Source organism: Solea senegalensis, linkage group LG4, assembly GCF_019176455.1.
Source record: "Solea senegalensis isolate Sse05_10M linkage group LG4, IFAPA_SoseM_1, whole genome shotgun sequence".
Classification (NCBI taxonomy): Eukaryota; Metazoa; Chordata; class Actinopteri; order Pleuronectiformes; family Soleidae; genus Solea; species Solea senegalensis.
In genome coordinates this window covers 9,867,415-9,883,834 of record NC_058024.1, presented here as the reverse complement: position 1 = coordinate 9,883,834, position 16,420 = coordinate 9,867,415, and the positions used below count along the sequence as shown (strand labels likewise).

The 16,420-nt window shown below is 40.0% G+C and overlaps 2 protein-coding genes across 3 annotated transcripts; one reads left to right on the top strand and one right to left on the bottom strand.

The window, feature by feature from the left end:
- Positions 1 to 37: 37 nt before the first annotated feature.
- On the top strand, positions 38 to 7,560 carry cdk5rap1 (CDK5 regulatory subunit associated protein 1). The gene is made up of 13 exons (XM_044023419.1): positions 38 to 726; positions 802 to 905; positions 989 to 1,023; positions 1,635 to 1,735; positions 1,814 to 2,024; positions 2,462 to 2,582; positions 3,511 to 3,741; positions 3,845 to 3,942; positions 4,031 to 4,086; positions 4,381 to 4,511; positions 4,600 to 4,749; positions 6,282 to 6,422; positions 7,153 to 7,560. Exons 1-13 carry the CDS (start codon positions 456 to 458, stop codon positions 7,291 to 7,293), a joined length of 1,791 nt encoding a protein of 596 aa, XP_043879354.1. The 5' UTR covers positions 38 to 455; the 3' UTR covers positions 7,294 to 7,560.
- LOC122767879 (bactericidal permeability-increasing protein-like) lies at positions 6,955 to 16,024 on the bottom strand. 2 transcript variants are annotated; one of them, XM_044023421.1, is made up of 16 exons: positions 15,938 to 16,024; positions 13,686 to 13,793; positions 13,455 to 13,569; positions 13,239 to 13,370; positions 12,716 to 12,871; positions 12,536 to 12,599; positions 11,440 to 11,500; positions 10,724 to 10,815; positions 10,429 to 10,605; positions 10,295 to 10,354; positions 10,036 to 10,203; positions 9,898 to 9,965; positions 9,736 to 9,778; positions 9,595 to 9,658; positions 8,256 to 8,332; positions 6,955 to 8,058 (listed from the first exon to the last, which is right to left on the bottom strand). In XM_044023421.1, the coding sequence occupies exons 1-16, from the start codon at positions 16,014 to 16,016 to the stop codon at positions 8,017 to 8,019; spliced, it is 1,506 nt and encodes a 501-aa protein (XP_043879356.1). In that variant the 5' UTR covers positions 16,017 to 16,024; the 3' UTR covers positions 6,955 to 8,016. The 2 variants fall into 2 exon arrangements, with proteins under 2 accessions (XP_043879356.1, XP_043879357.1); XM_044023422.1 differs by lacking the exon at positions 15,938 to 16,024 and adding an exon at positions 14,454 to 14,472.
- Positions 16,025 to 16,420: the final 396 nt, after the last annotated feature.

Below are 16,420 nucleotides of genomic sequence, written 5' to 3'. Positions count from 1 at the left end.
CAGCCAACGGACAGCCACGGTACCACAAGAGTATTCCCTATCACTCACTTCTAACTTCGCAGTGAATAATATTATAGTATATTATCTTCAGACAATAATCTTTCTACATTTAAGAGAGTAGTTATATATTATTTGCTACAAAACAGCGATGCAGCCGCCGTTCCTTCGCTTTCATTGTCACAAAGCAACAATTCATGTTTGACTACTCGTCGATTTTCTGGGTTTGTACAACGTCCTCGTGGCAAGAGGAGATGTTTCTCTTGACGTTGAGACATCTTTGGCTCCACATGACATGGACATGAATGACATTTGTAGCTAGCACACAAACAGGGAATTACTCAGTTAGACAAACATGGGACATATGTTGGACATAGTGCTACAGCGAGATGCTAGTGTGGCCATTTAGCGCTAAATCTAAAACAGTATTTAGTAGTTTGAGCTAAAACTAACCTAGAATGGTGTTTTTCAGGACTTTAAAACCCTTGCTCATGGTCTCCAGACCCTGGATTCATGTTAGGTGCATCCAGCTCAGATATTGCTCTAATGCAGCGACCACCGGTGTCAATAAGAAAGGGAGGACAACCGTGGACAAATTTAAGACGCATCTGTCCTCTGGTCCAAGTTTTAAGGATTTCATTAAAGGTGTTGATGCTGCTCAACATGGACATCGGTCAGACACAGATGACGACCTTTATGAGGACCTGGAGATGGGCAATTCAAGGAAAGGTCAGTCTGTGTGAGTGAAAGCAATTTGTTTTTGAGACAAATTTTAAAATGGCGTATTATTCTGTTTTATTACAGTGTATTTTGAAACGTATGGATGCCAAATGAATGAGAATGACACAGAAATAGCCTGGTCCATACTGCAGAAGAAGGGATATCAACGCACAGTATATTTAAATGAGGTACAACTGAGTTCTCTGTTTATTGTTCTGCTTTAATATCACTGTTGTCAGCACTGTTAACCTGATTTGTCTTTGGCTTGCAGGCAGATGTTGTCCTCCTGGTGACATGCTCTATAAGGTAAGACAATCCTATAAGACAATCGATTAGGGCTGCATGCTAAATGATTACTAAATTAATCATCAACTATTTTTTTTCTTTCAATAATTAAAACAGGCTTTCTGATTTTCAGCTTCTTAAATGTGAATATGTTCTGGTTTCTTTGCTCCATATCACAAAGAAATCATTAAAAATTAATCATTTTGGTTTGTGGACAAAACAAGGCGAGAACATCATCATTTCCACGTTTGGTAAATACTGAGCAACATTTTCTGACATATTCTTGACCAAACAAGTGCTTGATTCATCGAGAAAATAATACATTTAGTTGCAGCCCTATATTTGTTATTAAAACACTCAAAACTATTCATTCAGGAGTTTAGATATAGTCTACTAGACTTACTTTAGTGAGGTTGAAGATGTTTCACCTCAACCAAGAGACATCTTCAGTCAAAGAACCCACTTGCCTGTATTGAAATTCCTGAAAATACAATGACCTTGATGACTAAGAACCTTCACAGTAAATATGATACAGTAACGGCAATCAAACATAAAGTTGGCATAACAAGGTTTTCGCACATTCAACTATGAGATGTGTCAACTGACCGATACATTTGAACTCCTCCTAACAGAGAAAAAGCTGAACAAACTATTTGGAATCGATTACAAGAACTGACAGTTATGAAAAGGCGACGGCTGAGGACCCGCGCACCAATGAAAATTGGGATTTTAGGTAAGTGACTTGAGTGATGGCTTATTTTACAGCTACAGTCACAAAGAAATAGAAACATTATCGGTTGTGTGTGTTCAGGTTGCATGGCAGAGAGGCTTAAGACTGAGCTGTTGGAGCGGGAGAAGCTGGTGGATGTTCTTGCAGGTCCAGATGCTTACAGGGACCTTCCCCGCCTCCTCACTGTAGCTCATGGAGGTCAACAGGCCAGCAATGTTCTGCTGTCATTAGAGGAGACCTACGCTGACATCATGCCTGTTCAGCATTCCCCTCATGGACACAGTGCTTTTGTGTGAGTTTGTGGAGCAACTTAGTCTCTGTCCTCACCACCAGACCTGCACGACATGCTCAAAAGATCATATTGTTGTGATTATTGTGACAGATGATGTTGTTGGCAAACAGAGAGTGAATTTCACCTTAATGCATCTTAATGTTTTATCCCAAATTTACCTTAATCAGTGCAGTGAAATGTTGAAACTGATTCCTAAACCTCATCCTTGATTCACTGGATCTGTTTCTATTATATTTATTTACTGTTACCTTTTATTGACACGCCAACATTTCCACCTCCCTCAAGCTTAAACATGTTTATGAAGTATTTTGTCATATTTTCTGTGTCCTCAATCTGTTTTTGATCCTCTTTTCCATCTGCCTGAAAACTGTCTCATGGAAACTTACTGTATCAACTGTGTCTTAATAGTTTTGGTTTGTGTCTTTTGCTGCCGGCAGGTCCATCATGCGAGGCTGTGACAACATGTGCAGTTACTGCATTGTTCCTTTCACCCGAGGCCGAGAGAGGAGTCGACCTGTCAGTTCAATTCTAGAGGAAGTCCGCATGCTGTCTGACCAGGCAAGTTATAAACACAACATTAAAGAAACCATCCACTGCCTCCATGGGCAAGAGCAAGACATTGCTAAAAGAAAACAATCCATTATGACAGAAGACTGTGGACACAAATACAGTATGTATTTAAGAAGGAAATTACATTTGATCTCTAATAATAGGTCTAATATCTTCTCTTTACAGTAAAATGAAGAGTTATGTTTGACAATTGCCAGCTTAAAGGGGGGGTAGTTCAGGTTTTTTGAAGTGAAGTTTGTCAGAAAGCCAGAACAACAAATTTTTGACAATTAACAAAAGCCTCATCTTGTGAAACACATGCCAGTTTAAGTCTAAGTTATCTTCAGAATATGTTCACTGCTTTATCTCGCTGCAAAACAGCCTTGGTAAGCTGCTCACTGCCGCACACCTTCGTCAATTCAGCAAATCTGTGATTTTACACCACAGCACTCAGGAGTTGTTGATCCACTGCCTCCATCAGTGAGTTTAAATGTGTTGTTTTGTGAAATTCTTTGCTCTGATTTACGTAAGAAGAAGAGATCATGTATCTGAATGGGACCTTCCTGGCTTGATAACGAATTAAAATATTACAAGCTTTCCAAAAGAGGCAGCAGTGGACAAGCAGCTGTTGTGTCCTGTGGGCTAAAATGTAAGATATCTGCTTTGGTGAAGTGATACAAATTTTAGTTTTCTGTCAAAAAAAGGCTCTGAAATGGTGAAATTAAGCAGTGAACACATTCTTTAGATAGTTAAAACATACGCTGATGTAGATTGTATTAGGTGATTCATTTGTTTAGTGGCTAAAATTGGTCCGTGTGTGTCCAACTGCAGCCATATTGTCTTTCAGCCAATGCTATTTTAAGTGTGATTTAATATTTTAAATGGAGTGAATAAATAATTCCCTGACTTGTTTTTGTATGGTGAATATTTTCCTCAGGGTGTGAAGGAGGTGACATTGCTGGGTCAGAATGTGAACAGCTACAGAGACACGTCAGAGGAACAGTTCTGTGGCTCAGACCTGACCAGACTCAGTCCCGGCTTTAAGACGGTCTACCGCTCGAAGCGGGGAGGACTGCGCTTCTCCGACCTGCTGGATCGAGTGTCACGCATCGATCCTGACATGAGGATCAGATTCACCTCCCCTCATCCCAAAGATTTCCCTGACGAGGTTTGTTTTTTGTTTTTTTTTAAAATACCACTTTTCACAAAATGACCATATGAACTTGGCTGACTGAAGCTCATTGATCCGGGATCTGTTTTGCTGTTTGCAGGTTTTGCATCTTATTGCAGAGCGAGGGAACGTTTGTAAGCAGATTCACCTTCCAGCCCAGAGCGGAAGCAGCCAGGTCCTGAAAGCGATGCGTCGTGGGTAAACAACAACTTTGTCCTTTTTCTAAACTCAATTGCATTTTTCAGTTTCTTAAAATGTTAATAAGAATAACCCTTACACCTTATAGCTACACACGAGAGGCTTACCTTGATCTTGTCAAGAGCATTAAGAGAATCATCCCAGGTAAGTTTCCTTTTGCTTTGTTCCACCTCTTTAGGGAGAAATATTCACTTTATAATTTTATTTATAAAAATATGTCAGAGTAGAGATATTGTCAAACCTAAGATGTGCAATAACATAGGCCTTACCGATATTAAAACATACAGTAAATGACACTGTATAAAGAGCGTTTATCCATAAATTCTCATAACATGCTCCCATCTCCTGAAAATAGAAAAAATCTTCAAGGTACAATAGCTTTTTGTGATGTTTTTTATGGAGAAGTGATGACTTTAAACGTGTGTGTGTGTGTCGCAGATGTGAGTCTCAGCAGTGACTTCATCTCCGGCTTCTGTGGAGAGTCGGAGGACGATCACCAGCAGACCCTGTCTCTGATCAGAGAGGTTGGCTACAACGTTGGATTCCTGTTTGCCTACAGTATGAGAAAGGTGAGCTCCTATAACTTGTGTCTTCACACCAAATATAATACCGACTTTAAATTTGAACCCGTGTCCACGTTTCCTTCATCTCACTCAGAAAACCCACGCCCACCATCGGCTACAAGACGACGTGCCAGCAGAGGTGAAGCGACGGAGGGTGGAGGAGTGTATCATCGTGTTCAGGGAGGAGGCTGCGAGGGTCAATGCTGCTCTCATCGGCAGCACACAGCTTGTCCTGGTGGAAGGAGTGAGTACTGCAAATGGACTTCTACACTGATTGTTTACAGTAGCAGGGCTACATTCACTTTTTAAAGGTCCAATATGCAGCATTTTCATAGATGTCTGGAAACGAATATCTTAAAAAAGTATAGCAGAGCAGAGAGTGCTCTGTGTGTTGTTATCAGGACCTTGGTAGCCCAGCAGTTGCATTGACTGTTGATGCTTAAAGTTCAGGATGTTCTCTATAAGGTGTGTATATAAGTTTATGTCAAAAAGTAGTTCAAAGTGTCCACTGAGGGCAAATCTCAGGATTTACTTTCAAAGAAGACTTTGACTAAAAAGGCTCCAGACAAGGAGAGAGATCAAACCAGGGTTAAAATTGATCTTGCATTACCACGATAAAGAACTATAAAGGCAAAACAGCATTAGAATGCCTAGAAGCGAGCCCTTCTTCTCCAGACATGTCTGTTTTGATTGGCGACAGGCTACAATAGGCATTTCTTACCATCTTTACTTGTGACACCCAAGTCTTGAATATATAATAGGTTTATATCTTAGCCACACAGAAGCAGTTTATAAGATCTTTTTCTTTTTGCAGGAGATGGCTTCATACATATTTAAGGCGTTAGAGTTTAGGGTGTTAGGGCTCCCAAAATGCTGATTCCGTGTGGATAAAGAAAAACGAAGTTATACAAAACTTTTTGCAGATTCTGCTTAACTGTTGGTTGTATACGGATTCTCAGAAATAGCTAGAAAATGGTTAGATGGATAGATATTGTACTTCTACTCACCAGCTACTTCTTTAGGTAATATGTGTACCTTAAAGTAATGGCCAGTGTGGTCTTCTGATGTTTGTGTTTAACAAGTGGTAGAACTGGTGTACCTAATAAAGTGACTGGTGAGTGTGTTTTAAGTACTGTAAACGTCCAATGCAGGAATTGAGTCACAGCTACTTCTTTAGGTAATATATGTACCTAATAAATTGGCCAGTGTGGCCTTCTGCTGCTGTAGCCCATCTGCATCAATTGAGTAACTGTTGCCTTTCTCTCATTTTGAACCGGTCTCCTCTGACCTCTGGCATCACCAAGGCATTTCTCCAAAAGAACTGCTGCTCACTGGATATTTTCTCTTTTTCTGGACCATTCTCTTCCATTCTCTTTAAACTCTATAGATGGTTGTTTGTGAAAAATTAGTAGATCAGCAGTTTCTGAAATACTGTGCCATGTTCAAAGTCACTTAAATCACCCTCTTTCCTCATTCTGATGCTCGGTTTGAACTTCAGCAGCCCGTCTTGTCCATGTCTACATGTCTAAATGCATGGAGTTGTTGCCGTGTGAGTGGCTGATTAGATATTTGCGTTAACGAGTGGTAGAGACTGGTGTACCAAAAAGAAAAATAAAGAAAAAAAAGTGTGTTTTAATTACTGTAAATATCCAATGCAGGAATTGAGTAGCTAATTTCTACCACAGCTCATGAATTTACGTAGAATTAGGAGTTGTGATAGCTACTGTAACCTGTTACCAGGCAACACTGCTCATCTCTGGTTCCACTCTGATGCAGGACAGTAAGAGATCTGCTGAGGAGCTGTGTGGACGAGCTGACGGCAACCTCAAAGTGATTTTCCCCAAAGAAGGTGTAGCTGCTCAAGCGGCAGAGTCCAACACTGCACCCATCACTGCTGGAGACTATGTGCTGGTGAAGGTAGGGGTTGGCTGATATGCACATTTTTTCAATGTTTTTTATAACACAGTATGATAGATGTGGTTGATATTGTAGGTAAAGTACAGATCTATTGGTAGCAGTGGACTTTACAAAGTGAGAAGAAATTACACTTTAAATTATATTGTGGGTAAAGTGTATTTAGAAACTGAAAATAATGTGAAATATCATTATTATTTGCAGTCAAAGTTAGAACAGTTTTGGTTACTTAAAAAAAGCTGGTTTATTTGAGTATGTATGAGTATAAGAGTAGTATGTCTAAGTACATAATTATCTTTTTGGAGAGACAGACCATTGATTTATAAAAATTGGCATCGGCATCTGCATCCATCATTTAAAAAAAACAACATATCAGTTAACCTCTAGTTTGCAAACATGTGGCTAAAATCAGTTTTCTTCTCTGTGCACCTGGATTTACACTCTGTGCTGAGTGACTGTTTGTCAGTACCTCATGTATATAAGTGTGGAAGTATTTACAAACTAGTCCAAAAAAAAAGATTTCCAGCTGTTCAGATATTGGCACACATTTAATAAAATAAAACCATCAAATAAAAAAAACAAGAAGGTTTGGATGAAAAGATTATTACAGGATCTCATCAAGTCAACAATCATCACAGTCTCCACAATTAAGGCATTATATATATTTGGTCTTTTTCAGAGTTGTGAATGTTAGCCTGTCATTAAATGTAGTTTTTTTGTCTCTTAAATGTAGATATTGTCGGCCAACTCCCAAAGCATGCGAGGTCAAGCTCTCAGTCGCAGCTCTCTGAGGGGCACAGTGAAAAACTATGAGACTCTGCCGGAGCACGAGGTCGATGAACGTGGCACCACCATGATCGAGAGCTGCCACTGATTGACAAAGGTAACGCCACAGGAAACTCACTAGCCCCGCCTCTTTCTCTTCTCTGGCTACAAAGACACACTGTGGGTGTTTTTACAGACACTTTGATCCAGTCCCACTGAACTGCACTGATGGGCTACAACAGCTATAATGTGTTATTTATTTATTTTCACAATCACCACCAACTATGTGCATGTACATACTGAACTCCTATAGTATTTTGAAGTTTTTTGAATTTCAACCATTTAAATTAAAAGAATCCTGCTTGTTTGCAGCAGAGTGCTTGTTTGGTGCTTTTATTTTCTTTTTCCGGGAGATTCTTCAAAGAAATATCATTGATCAGCAATTCTTTTGTGCTACAGAGTCAGAAACTTTGAAAAAGAATTTGTCAGCAGCAGAAAGTGCTGTGTTCTGCTCTGCTCGGAGCCTGTTATTACAGAAAAGATGACTGTGTTTACAAAAAGAAAAACCCCACCCTCACACAGTGCTGCTTGGTATGACAGAACAACTGCTTTGCTGAAAAGTCTGCAGCTCTCATCTACATTTATTATGTAAAAAATAATGTAAAAATCATTAAAATATGTGAGATCTTAATGCAATTGTTTTGCATTTCTCAAGTTTTTAAAGTAATACTCATCCAGTGTGTCAGAGATTTCTCAGTCCGGTTGTTGCAGTGTCTTCATAATGACATGCTCCAGTGCAGAAAGGAATTGTGGGAGATTTGAGGAATGCAGTTTAACCAGTAAACTGTACGTCTGTTCCGATCAGCATGTAGTCCTAGAGGAAAACAAAGCACAGCAGCAGCAGATATTTACTTAAACGGCTTTGAGATCACAAGTTCCATCTATCAAGTAGTTATTCAGGATGATTAACTACTTGAGTACTGGTACCCTCATTAAAATGGCTGTCATAAAACAGATGTAGCTCACAGCTAACAACATGCAGTTTTATACAAAAAACATCACGTCTCTGACCTTTAGGACCTTGACCTGGGTGTTCACAAGCTTCATCTTTCCAATCGTAGGGAGAGGGTATCCCTGTGCAAGTTTTACTACGGAGAAAAGTTAAAACATTTATAAAAAATATACTCATAAATAATTTGGAAAAACATGATCATACAGTTTTTGGATTTATAACACAGTCCGACATGAATAAAACAAATACAGCTCCACATGCTTTACTTTACACTTACGCGGTCTAAAATAGATAAAATGGGAAAAGAAAAAAAACCCCAATAATTTCAGAAAATACCCAAATTCATATTTGTATATGATTTGTCGGTGTTCACAATTAAAATAGACTGATTGCTCAGACCACTTTTTCTATCAAACTGTTAACACGTAAACCCATTCATCACCCTCATCAACAAGGCCAGGTTTTCACCTTTGCGTTTGTTTTTGTTTTTTTTATTAAGACATGATGTACGAAAGAGTCCATAGGAATTGTGTGTTTATTGTCATAGATTGTCATTACTTCCTCCGTTTTTACTTAAATGTTCTATTTTAACAGGCCCTTAATCTCGTAAACGTAGCTCCCCTGTACCAAAGCCCATAGAGAAGATCAGTGATTTTGTTTTACAGCACAGTTGTTGAACCATTTCTGCCTCCAAATTGATATTTGTTATTTTGTGATTTTGTTTGGATTCACCTACCACAAACCAACTCTATTGTATTTGAACTTTTTATAGTCTTATTGTTAATATCTTTTTATATGGTACTTTCTTGGAAATGCATGTTTATTATTTATTATCTTTATCTTTACTGTCTTTGCTGCTGTGACAATGTAAATTTCCCCACTGCGCGACTAAAAACTACTATCTTATCTTATGTGTCCCTCTGAGCTACAAATTCTTATGTTCTCTATGGACTTTGGTGTGGGAGAGTGAACAGTTTACAAACTTTGGTTTCTAATGACTATCTAATAGCCAACTGCCCGCTGCTCCTTTGCCCGGTTTGTGTGTGTTCACTACTGGTGTGTAATAAGGATGCAGAGGTCAAAGTGTCTATCATTAATTGATATGTGTGCAAATATAAGCAATTATATTTCAAATGCAGTATGTGCCTACAATTTTGGCAGCCATGTTTTAGTGTGAGTAAGCATCGGTGGTTCTGGTTAGCGATGCAGGAGGCGCACCGGGGAACTGACTGTTTTATAGATTTAAGAAAGTTGCATAGTGTGATACACAGTCTGAAATTTAAGTCTAAAATATGACCTTTGAACTCTATTCTTGGAACTGGTCTGCATGCCACAGCCCGAGTACATGATATAAAACCTTGTTTGCTTGGGGAACAGCTTAAAAATGCAAAAACTTACCATTCAGTTTGGGTATCACTACCGCTTTGACGACCATTTGCAGGACACTGTCCAGGGTTCTGACCTGAAGATTAGCGTTAGGGTTAGTTTGTAAAGTTGTTAGTGAAGGTGCACACTGTGACTCTATAATGCATCCCTCACCTGAAACTCTCCCACATAACTTGTCCTCAGGGTCAGATCCATTCTGTGCAAATGAGGCAAAATTAGACCCTGATGTTCATGCCACTCTGCCACGACCTTTTCGCCCCATTTTTCTCTTTGTGGAATAAGTCCCAATCTTTTTTTTTTTTTTCAGTAACTCACTTGTTGAGGGTGACAGCTCCAGCCAGCCTTGTTCCACTGACGGACACTTTGGCACTGACGCTGGTCGCCTGTAAAGATAACATAATGAGTACAATTGTTCCAACAGTGACTTTTAATCATGTTGTCTGTGTAACCCACCACGTTGAGGGCAAAGAGAGGGGAAAGTGTGCCGTTGGGCTGGATGGCGTATGCTGTCACTACTCCGCTGGCTTGAATGGTCATGTTGTTGGAGCCAAAGGTGATGATCGGAGGTTTGTCTGTCGCCAGCAGCAGTTTCATCATCAGACCTGGGTAAAGCTTGGCGATCTGAAAAAACCCCATCAAGAAATACTCTAATTGACAAATGAGCAATGAAGGTAGTGTTTGCAAGCAAAGCAGTGAAGAGTGTTGTTGTAACCTGCGGGATGAATGTTCCAAACGTCCTGGTGTTGAGGCGAATGGGAGAGCTCTGTGGAATCTGTTGCGATAGAATGAGAAACGTTTTAGACTTAGGAGATTTATTGAGTAATGAGTCAGGAGGGTGTTTCTCACCATGTCGTCAGTGATGTACAGGCTGAGAGCTCCGGCTTTGTTGTAAGTGAAGGCTGCAGTGTCGGCAGTGTACGCAGAAACGCCAATGTACAACATGTTGTTGACCTGGGGCGGCAGGTAAAAGGCTGTGGGCGAGAACGGAGCTTCCTGATGCTTCCCTACGTTGTAAAATTCACCCTAAAGAACAGAAGAAAGAAGAGGAGCCAAGGTAGAAAAACAATAACAATGTGTTTTTTAAGCTTATTGAGTATTCAAATTCTACAGCGTCGATTGGTATCAATATAAGTCTCTTTACCTTCAAGCCCAAGTCGATAGAAGAGTTTGAAACTGTGGGTGACGACACCATGGAATATTCAATCTCTGCATACTGGTCCACCTTGGCTATAACTGTAGTTAGAGAGAAAGTCACTCATTCAATATGGGTGAAACATTGTCCCATTCAGACCTGGTAACCGATCACTTCAAGATTCTGATCTGTCCTCGGATTCAATCACAAAAAACACATTCGCAGGTGGCTTTAGGACACACATTCCTGGACTTAATGCGGTCTGGACAGGTTAGAGACCACCTCTTGAACTGATGTCGTCTGACCAGCAGTTTTTTCCCCACACTAATCAGCGCCCATACATTGTGTCATCTCTATTGTCATAAGATTTCTTTTGTCTGTTGGTTAAAATCTCACTTTGTGTTATAGCAGTGCGAGTAGAGCTTTGATTCACACGAACATGGCGTCAGTGTGTTTTTGAATGCAGGTCAGGGGAAGCCAGATCTGAACTCATCTGGTCACAGGAGACACATCCAGGATGGATTTTAATGCCAGGTGTAAACAGTCGTACTAAGCGCTACCCACATACCAGCAGATCTCATCAGAGGAATGAAGTTGGTTCTTTACAAGTTTGGCAGGACAACAGGTGAGGAAGTAATTGCTCCTCTGAAAGCTGATCTGTTTTAAACTCAGCACCAGAAAGTGAATAAAGGAAGCACATATGTTGTTTTGGATAGATACTTTACCATTGAGAGTTTTCAAATGAGGGTTTATATCAGATACAGCATCAGCCACTAGAGGGCACATCTGCAACAGTAAAGAGAGCAGTGTACAGTTTACGCATGAATGTGCCACAAACAATGTCATCTCTATTAATGCATCACTCACAGAGGTATACTTTTTTTGGGTACGTTTTGTTATTCTTACAGTTACATGTAGATTTTTGTTTTTTATCACAGTGCTTTTAAATGTATTTTCACATTAAAGGATCATTTAGTTTTTTTTAGATGTGGTTTGCACATCCTGGGACCTGGATGCTTGCTGTCTGATAACATGGCTCATTGCGCTACAAAGCTGCCTTGCCTTGCCTTTTGTAAAGTCCCTTCTGTCTCTGCTGGCAGCCTTGTTATGATTAAGAGTCAAAGAGCAACTGTTTGGGTTCACAGCTGGTTCACAGAAATGATGTTGCGCTTGGCAACACACTCTGCAAAGTCAGTGTTGACAATGTGGCTATGTCTCTACAACCACACGCAACCAAAAACTGAACTGTCCCTTCAAGCATTTGGTATTACTGTATTGAGTGATAGCTTTATTTATAAATGATGTCATCCAATGCAATCAGTACATTTACATGCATGGTTTAAATTGAGCTAAGGCCGTGGTCTGACTAAGAGAGGCAATCGGACAGCACTGTATCTCTCTCTAAGCTTGTGCACATTGAATAAGTTTCATGATCCCTTTATGGCCGAAAAACAAACGGTGAATGGTGAGGTGGATGGTGCTGTGGTTCTGTTTGTTTTGTACCTGCTGTACATGTTAATTGTGATGCAAATTAGATGGAGCGTGGCTCTTGTGGTTGCTGTGTTGTCCAAAGAAAGACTTCTGGGTCAAATACCGGGGAGGAAATTTTGATGCGTGCGCAGAACGCCTAGACCGACTCCAGTCTGACTAAGCGTATACATGCAGGAGTAATCGGACTATGACTCGCATTATCCAGGTATGTTAGTCCGATTAAGACTGGTTAGTCATACTAATGTGTTTACATGACGTTAGAAATAACCAAATTATTGTCTTAATCCAACTAAAATCTTGCATCTGAGCAGTGTTGTTGTTTAACCTCACCTGTTTCTGCAGTGTGTTTCTCAATGACTTATCAATGAATTTGCTGAAGAGATTGTACAGCCAACTAAAACAAACAAACAACAACCACATGAGTTATGGTGGTAAACAGTGAATAAAGTCACATCAGTACTACTGTAACTTGACAGTCCACATTCGTACAAACAGTAGTGCTTGACTTACCTGGCTCCATGGTGGAATTTGATGTGTGCGCTGGCAACTGTAGCTGCACAGCTGACACTGCTGACTGTGGGTCGGCCTGTCTCGTCACTCTTGATGGCAATACTTGTGCTGATAGTGATTCCATTCACATTCAAGTCAAATGAGCCACTGTCTTTCCTGTTTAAGGAGAGAGAGAGAGAGGGAGACTGACTGCAGCACAGAAAATGGAATTTAAAGCTGTAGTGTGTAACTTATTCATTTAAGTATGTACTGTCTTAAGTCAAGACAGCAACATTGTGCTAGTAAACCGAGATGGCGGCAGACAGGTTCGAGTATGAAAACAAAGAAGTGTTTGTTGAACTGTACTGCTCAAAAAGGTCAGTTGTTCCGCTTTACAAGCAAACAAATTATGTTGCATGATTTTTGCATCAAAAGACCAAACCGAGGCAGAATAATAAAACCAGCAACAACAGAAATGACCTAAAGGTACACACTGCACCTTTTAAATGTACTATTTAGGATAAATCTCAAAAATCACACTCACACTATTCGCAAATACTTGACCCTCCAGTCTCCCTGCAGAGTGAGGAAAGCGTCATCAATAGACAGTCTGATGCCGGTGTCCGGTACAAGATCTACTGCAGACTTGGGTAAACCCACATTCACAATTTGCATACTGTAATAAAGAAGAGGCTTGTTTGTAAATGTGCTTTGGTTTCTATCACAGTTTCCAGGTGATATAGATGTAGAGCAGCCTCACTTTGACAAGCTGTACTGGACTTTGCCAATGCCTTTGACACTCTGCTTCCCTGAAATATCTGGGATTTTGATGGTCTTGAGTTTCTGCTGGATTGAAGCCATGCCCAGTTGTCTGCCTAGCAAAAGACAAGAACATGTGATCATGAGACTCTGGAGACAGAGAGCAAGACGGAGACACAGAGTGAGCGATGCTTTATAGCTAAAAGACAAATCTGTTGCTTTGACAACTTACCATATTCAAGGCCCTTTTCTGTTAGCCTGACCTTTACTCCAGGATTGGTGCTTGAGCTCACGGAGATAAAAGCCAACACAAGGAGCCAAAAACTCAGGGACATCTTGACTGTTGTGAGATGGAAAGGACAAGTTGTTCAGCCTCATAGATTTAACAAAGTTTCTCTTTCAGTGTGGTTGACGATTGTGCGAGGACAATAATAAATCAGCACTTCCTCGTTTAGGGGATTTCTTTTTTACTGCTTCCTCATTTGCCGCCACAGTGACCCATTCATAGACGGCTTATAATGCAACATGTTTACTCTTTTTCTTTCTGTTTTAACTGAGGTCAACATTTACTCTCCAGAATAAATATGACCTACATTATACATGTGGGCTAAAGTATGATATGATATAATATAGTATAATAAGCTGTCTATGTAGTGTTTTAGTCATTTCATTCTGGGGAATTTTAAGACCCTTAACTTGATTAGCAGCAAAAAAGTCATTGGGTCAGTGGTGAGAAAAGAGCTACTATTTAAAGGGATAATTCATGTTTTCAAGTATGGATAAATGACAGACAGCACTGATACATAATTTCTCTTAACACATAATCAGCTCCATGTGACTCTCTCTGTGTTTCTGGCAACATTGCCGCTCTATACACACACAAAGTGATAGAAAAAAAATCCCTGCTACGTTGAGTAAATACTTCTTGCCTTTTACTTAAAATTCATTAAATGGCAAATGAAGAAATTATACATTTGTCTCCTGGAATTGGCTGATTTACCTGAATGATATTAGGTGTTACAGAAATGGCCCCTTATCTCCAGTGAAGGACAATCTTAACACTTCAGCATACAAAGACATTTTGGACAATGCTATGCTTCCAACTTTGTGGCAACAAAAGAGGAAAGCCCTTTTCTATTTCGACATGATTGTGTCCCAGTGCACAAAGCAAGGACTATAAAGACATGATTTGACGAGTTGAGTGACCTGATCCCATCGAGCACCTTTGGGATGAACTGGAACAGAGATTGTCTGACCTCATAAATGCTCTAGAGAATAGATGAGCACAAATTCTCATAGAAACACAGGAAATCTTCCAAGAGGAGTGGAAGCTGTTCGAGCTGCAAAAGGGCCACCGCTTCTTTTTGTCGGAGGTTCCTGCTTCAGTCTGAGGCTTGTGAAAGATTTGACCACTGCGGAAGAAAACACATGACTGCCAATAGGTCAGCAGACAAGCTGCAGTTTTATTAAATTAGGCAAAGATTAAAGGACAAGTCCACCATTTATTTCGCTGTTGAATGTGTATTTTTGTCAAAAAACTACAAGGAATATTTCTATTTCAACTGCAAGATTCGGCCGTCTCTCTCTGATTTATTACTCGAAAAATACAGAAAACCAGAAGAGTCGCACTTAGTTCCCTGTAGGAGGCCTGATGTTCCTCAACTCTAAAACAAAGGGGATGATAACACACAGAATCTATGCACCGTTCAAGATTGTCTGCTTGATAAGCTTGCAACTGTCCAACCTCGGATAGTGACAGAGCAAGGCCCAGATTAATGCAGAGAGCACAGGTCATTGATCCTTATCCAGTGTCTCAAAGATTGATGTGCACATTTGTCTATGTGTATTCAGCCCTGGCAAGATGCTCCTCAGAATCTGAGACGACGCCCTGCACCTCATGCCTGGCGTTGTCTCTGTTCTCCTTTAGAACTGAGCTGTCCTCAGTAAATTCTTAAAACTTAACTCATCAATGGCTGCAGAGATTTCTTGACCAATCCTAAAGCCTTGGTGTCAGAAATCTCCCCAACAACTCAGCTGTCACATGATGTTCATCAAAAGCACCATGATGAAACAAATTTAACCAGTCCTAAATCATGCTTTAGTGTTTTAGGCTGGGAAAAGAACTGATAAAAGAACATATAAAAACTGCTGTTTTTATATGGTTCAGAAATGTAAAGAGTGCACACAATAGATCGTATCATCAGGAAAAATGACATGTACCAAACTCTTTAAAGAGCCACAGAGGAACAGTTCAGCAGCCCTGACACTGATGATAAACAGAATATTAGATATGTCTTATATAACCTGTGTCTGTGCGTCACAGTTTACACAACATGTAATGCTGAATTGTCTGCTTCTCAAATCAGGGCATAGAAAAACACTTGTCAGACCTGTTATAATACATATTTTGCAATATTTCACGATACATTATCCAGGAAAAAAATCCTGTCCTCAAATTATTAGCATGTGTGGTGTGGCTCTTACCTAAAGCAGCAGGAGGTTTGTCCTGGTGTGTCACTGTGACTGCCAATAAGACGGACTGAGGGAGGAACAGGAGACACATGACCTGTAATCCACTTACTCAATCAGGAAACTGAACCGATAGCAACAATAAGCAAACTTGGTATTTGAATGTCACGCTGCTCTGCTCTGCGACAATCTCTTCACACAAAAAAAAAAAATCACAAAAGACCAAAAGTGTAAGATTAATATTTATCTGGGAGTTGTTTGCAGAGACAACACACCGTGGAGGTACAGTTCTGAATGTTTGACATAGTGTTTGCCTTTGTAGCTTTGACTTTGTTTTAGCTCCAGTAAAGTCATGAAAATTCACTCGTTTGTTGAACCAAACCCAACAAAAAAACCCTGTTTTAGAACAAGTCTGTGTTGGTTTACGAGACCTGCACTGTAGCACCACAATGACGTGTTTACAGAAAAGACCACGTTTAACACACAAGTATGAAATAG

Coding starts and splice junctions, on each gene's coding strand:
- cdk5rap1 (XM_044023419.1), top strand. CDS start 456: ATGGTGTTTTTCAGGACTTTAAAACCCTTGCTCATGGTCTCCAGACCC. Junction 727..801: donor GATGGGCAATTCAAGGAAAG/GTCAGTCTGTGT, acceptor GTTTTATTACAG/TGTATTTTGAAACGTATGGA. Junction 3,742..3,844: donor CCAAAGATTTCCCTGACGAG/GTTTGTTTTTTG, acceptor TGCTGTTTGCAG/GTTTTGCATCTTATTGCAGA.
- LOC122767879 (XM_044023421.1), bottom strand. CDS start 16,016: ATGTGTCTCCTGTTCCTCCCTCAGTCCGTCTTATTGGCAGTCACAGTG. Junction 9,779..9,897: donor GGAGCTGTCACCCTCAACAA/GTGAGTTACTGA, acceptor TCATTTGCACAG/AATGGATCTGACCCTGAGGA. Junction 9,659..9,735: donor GTTATGTGGGAGAGTTTCAG/GTGAGGGATGCA, acceptor GCTAATCTTCAG/GTCAGAACCCTGGACAGTGT.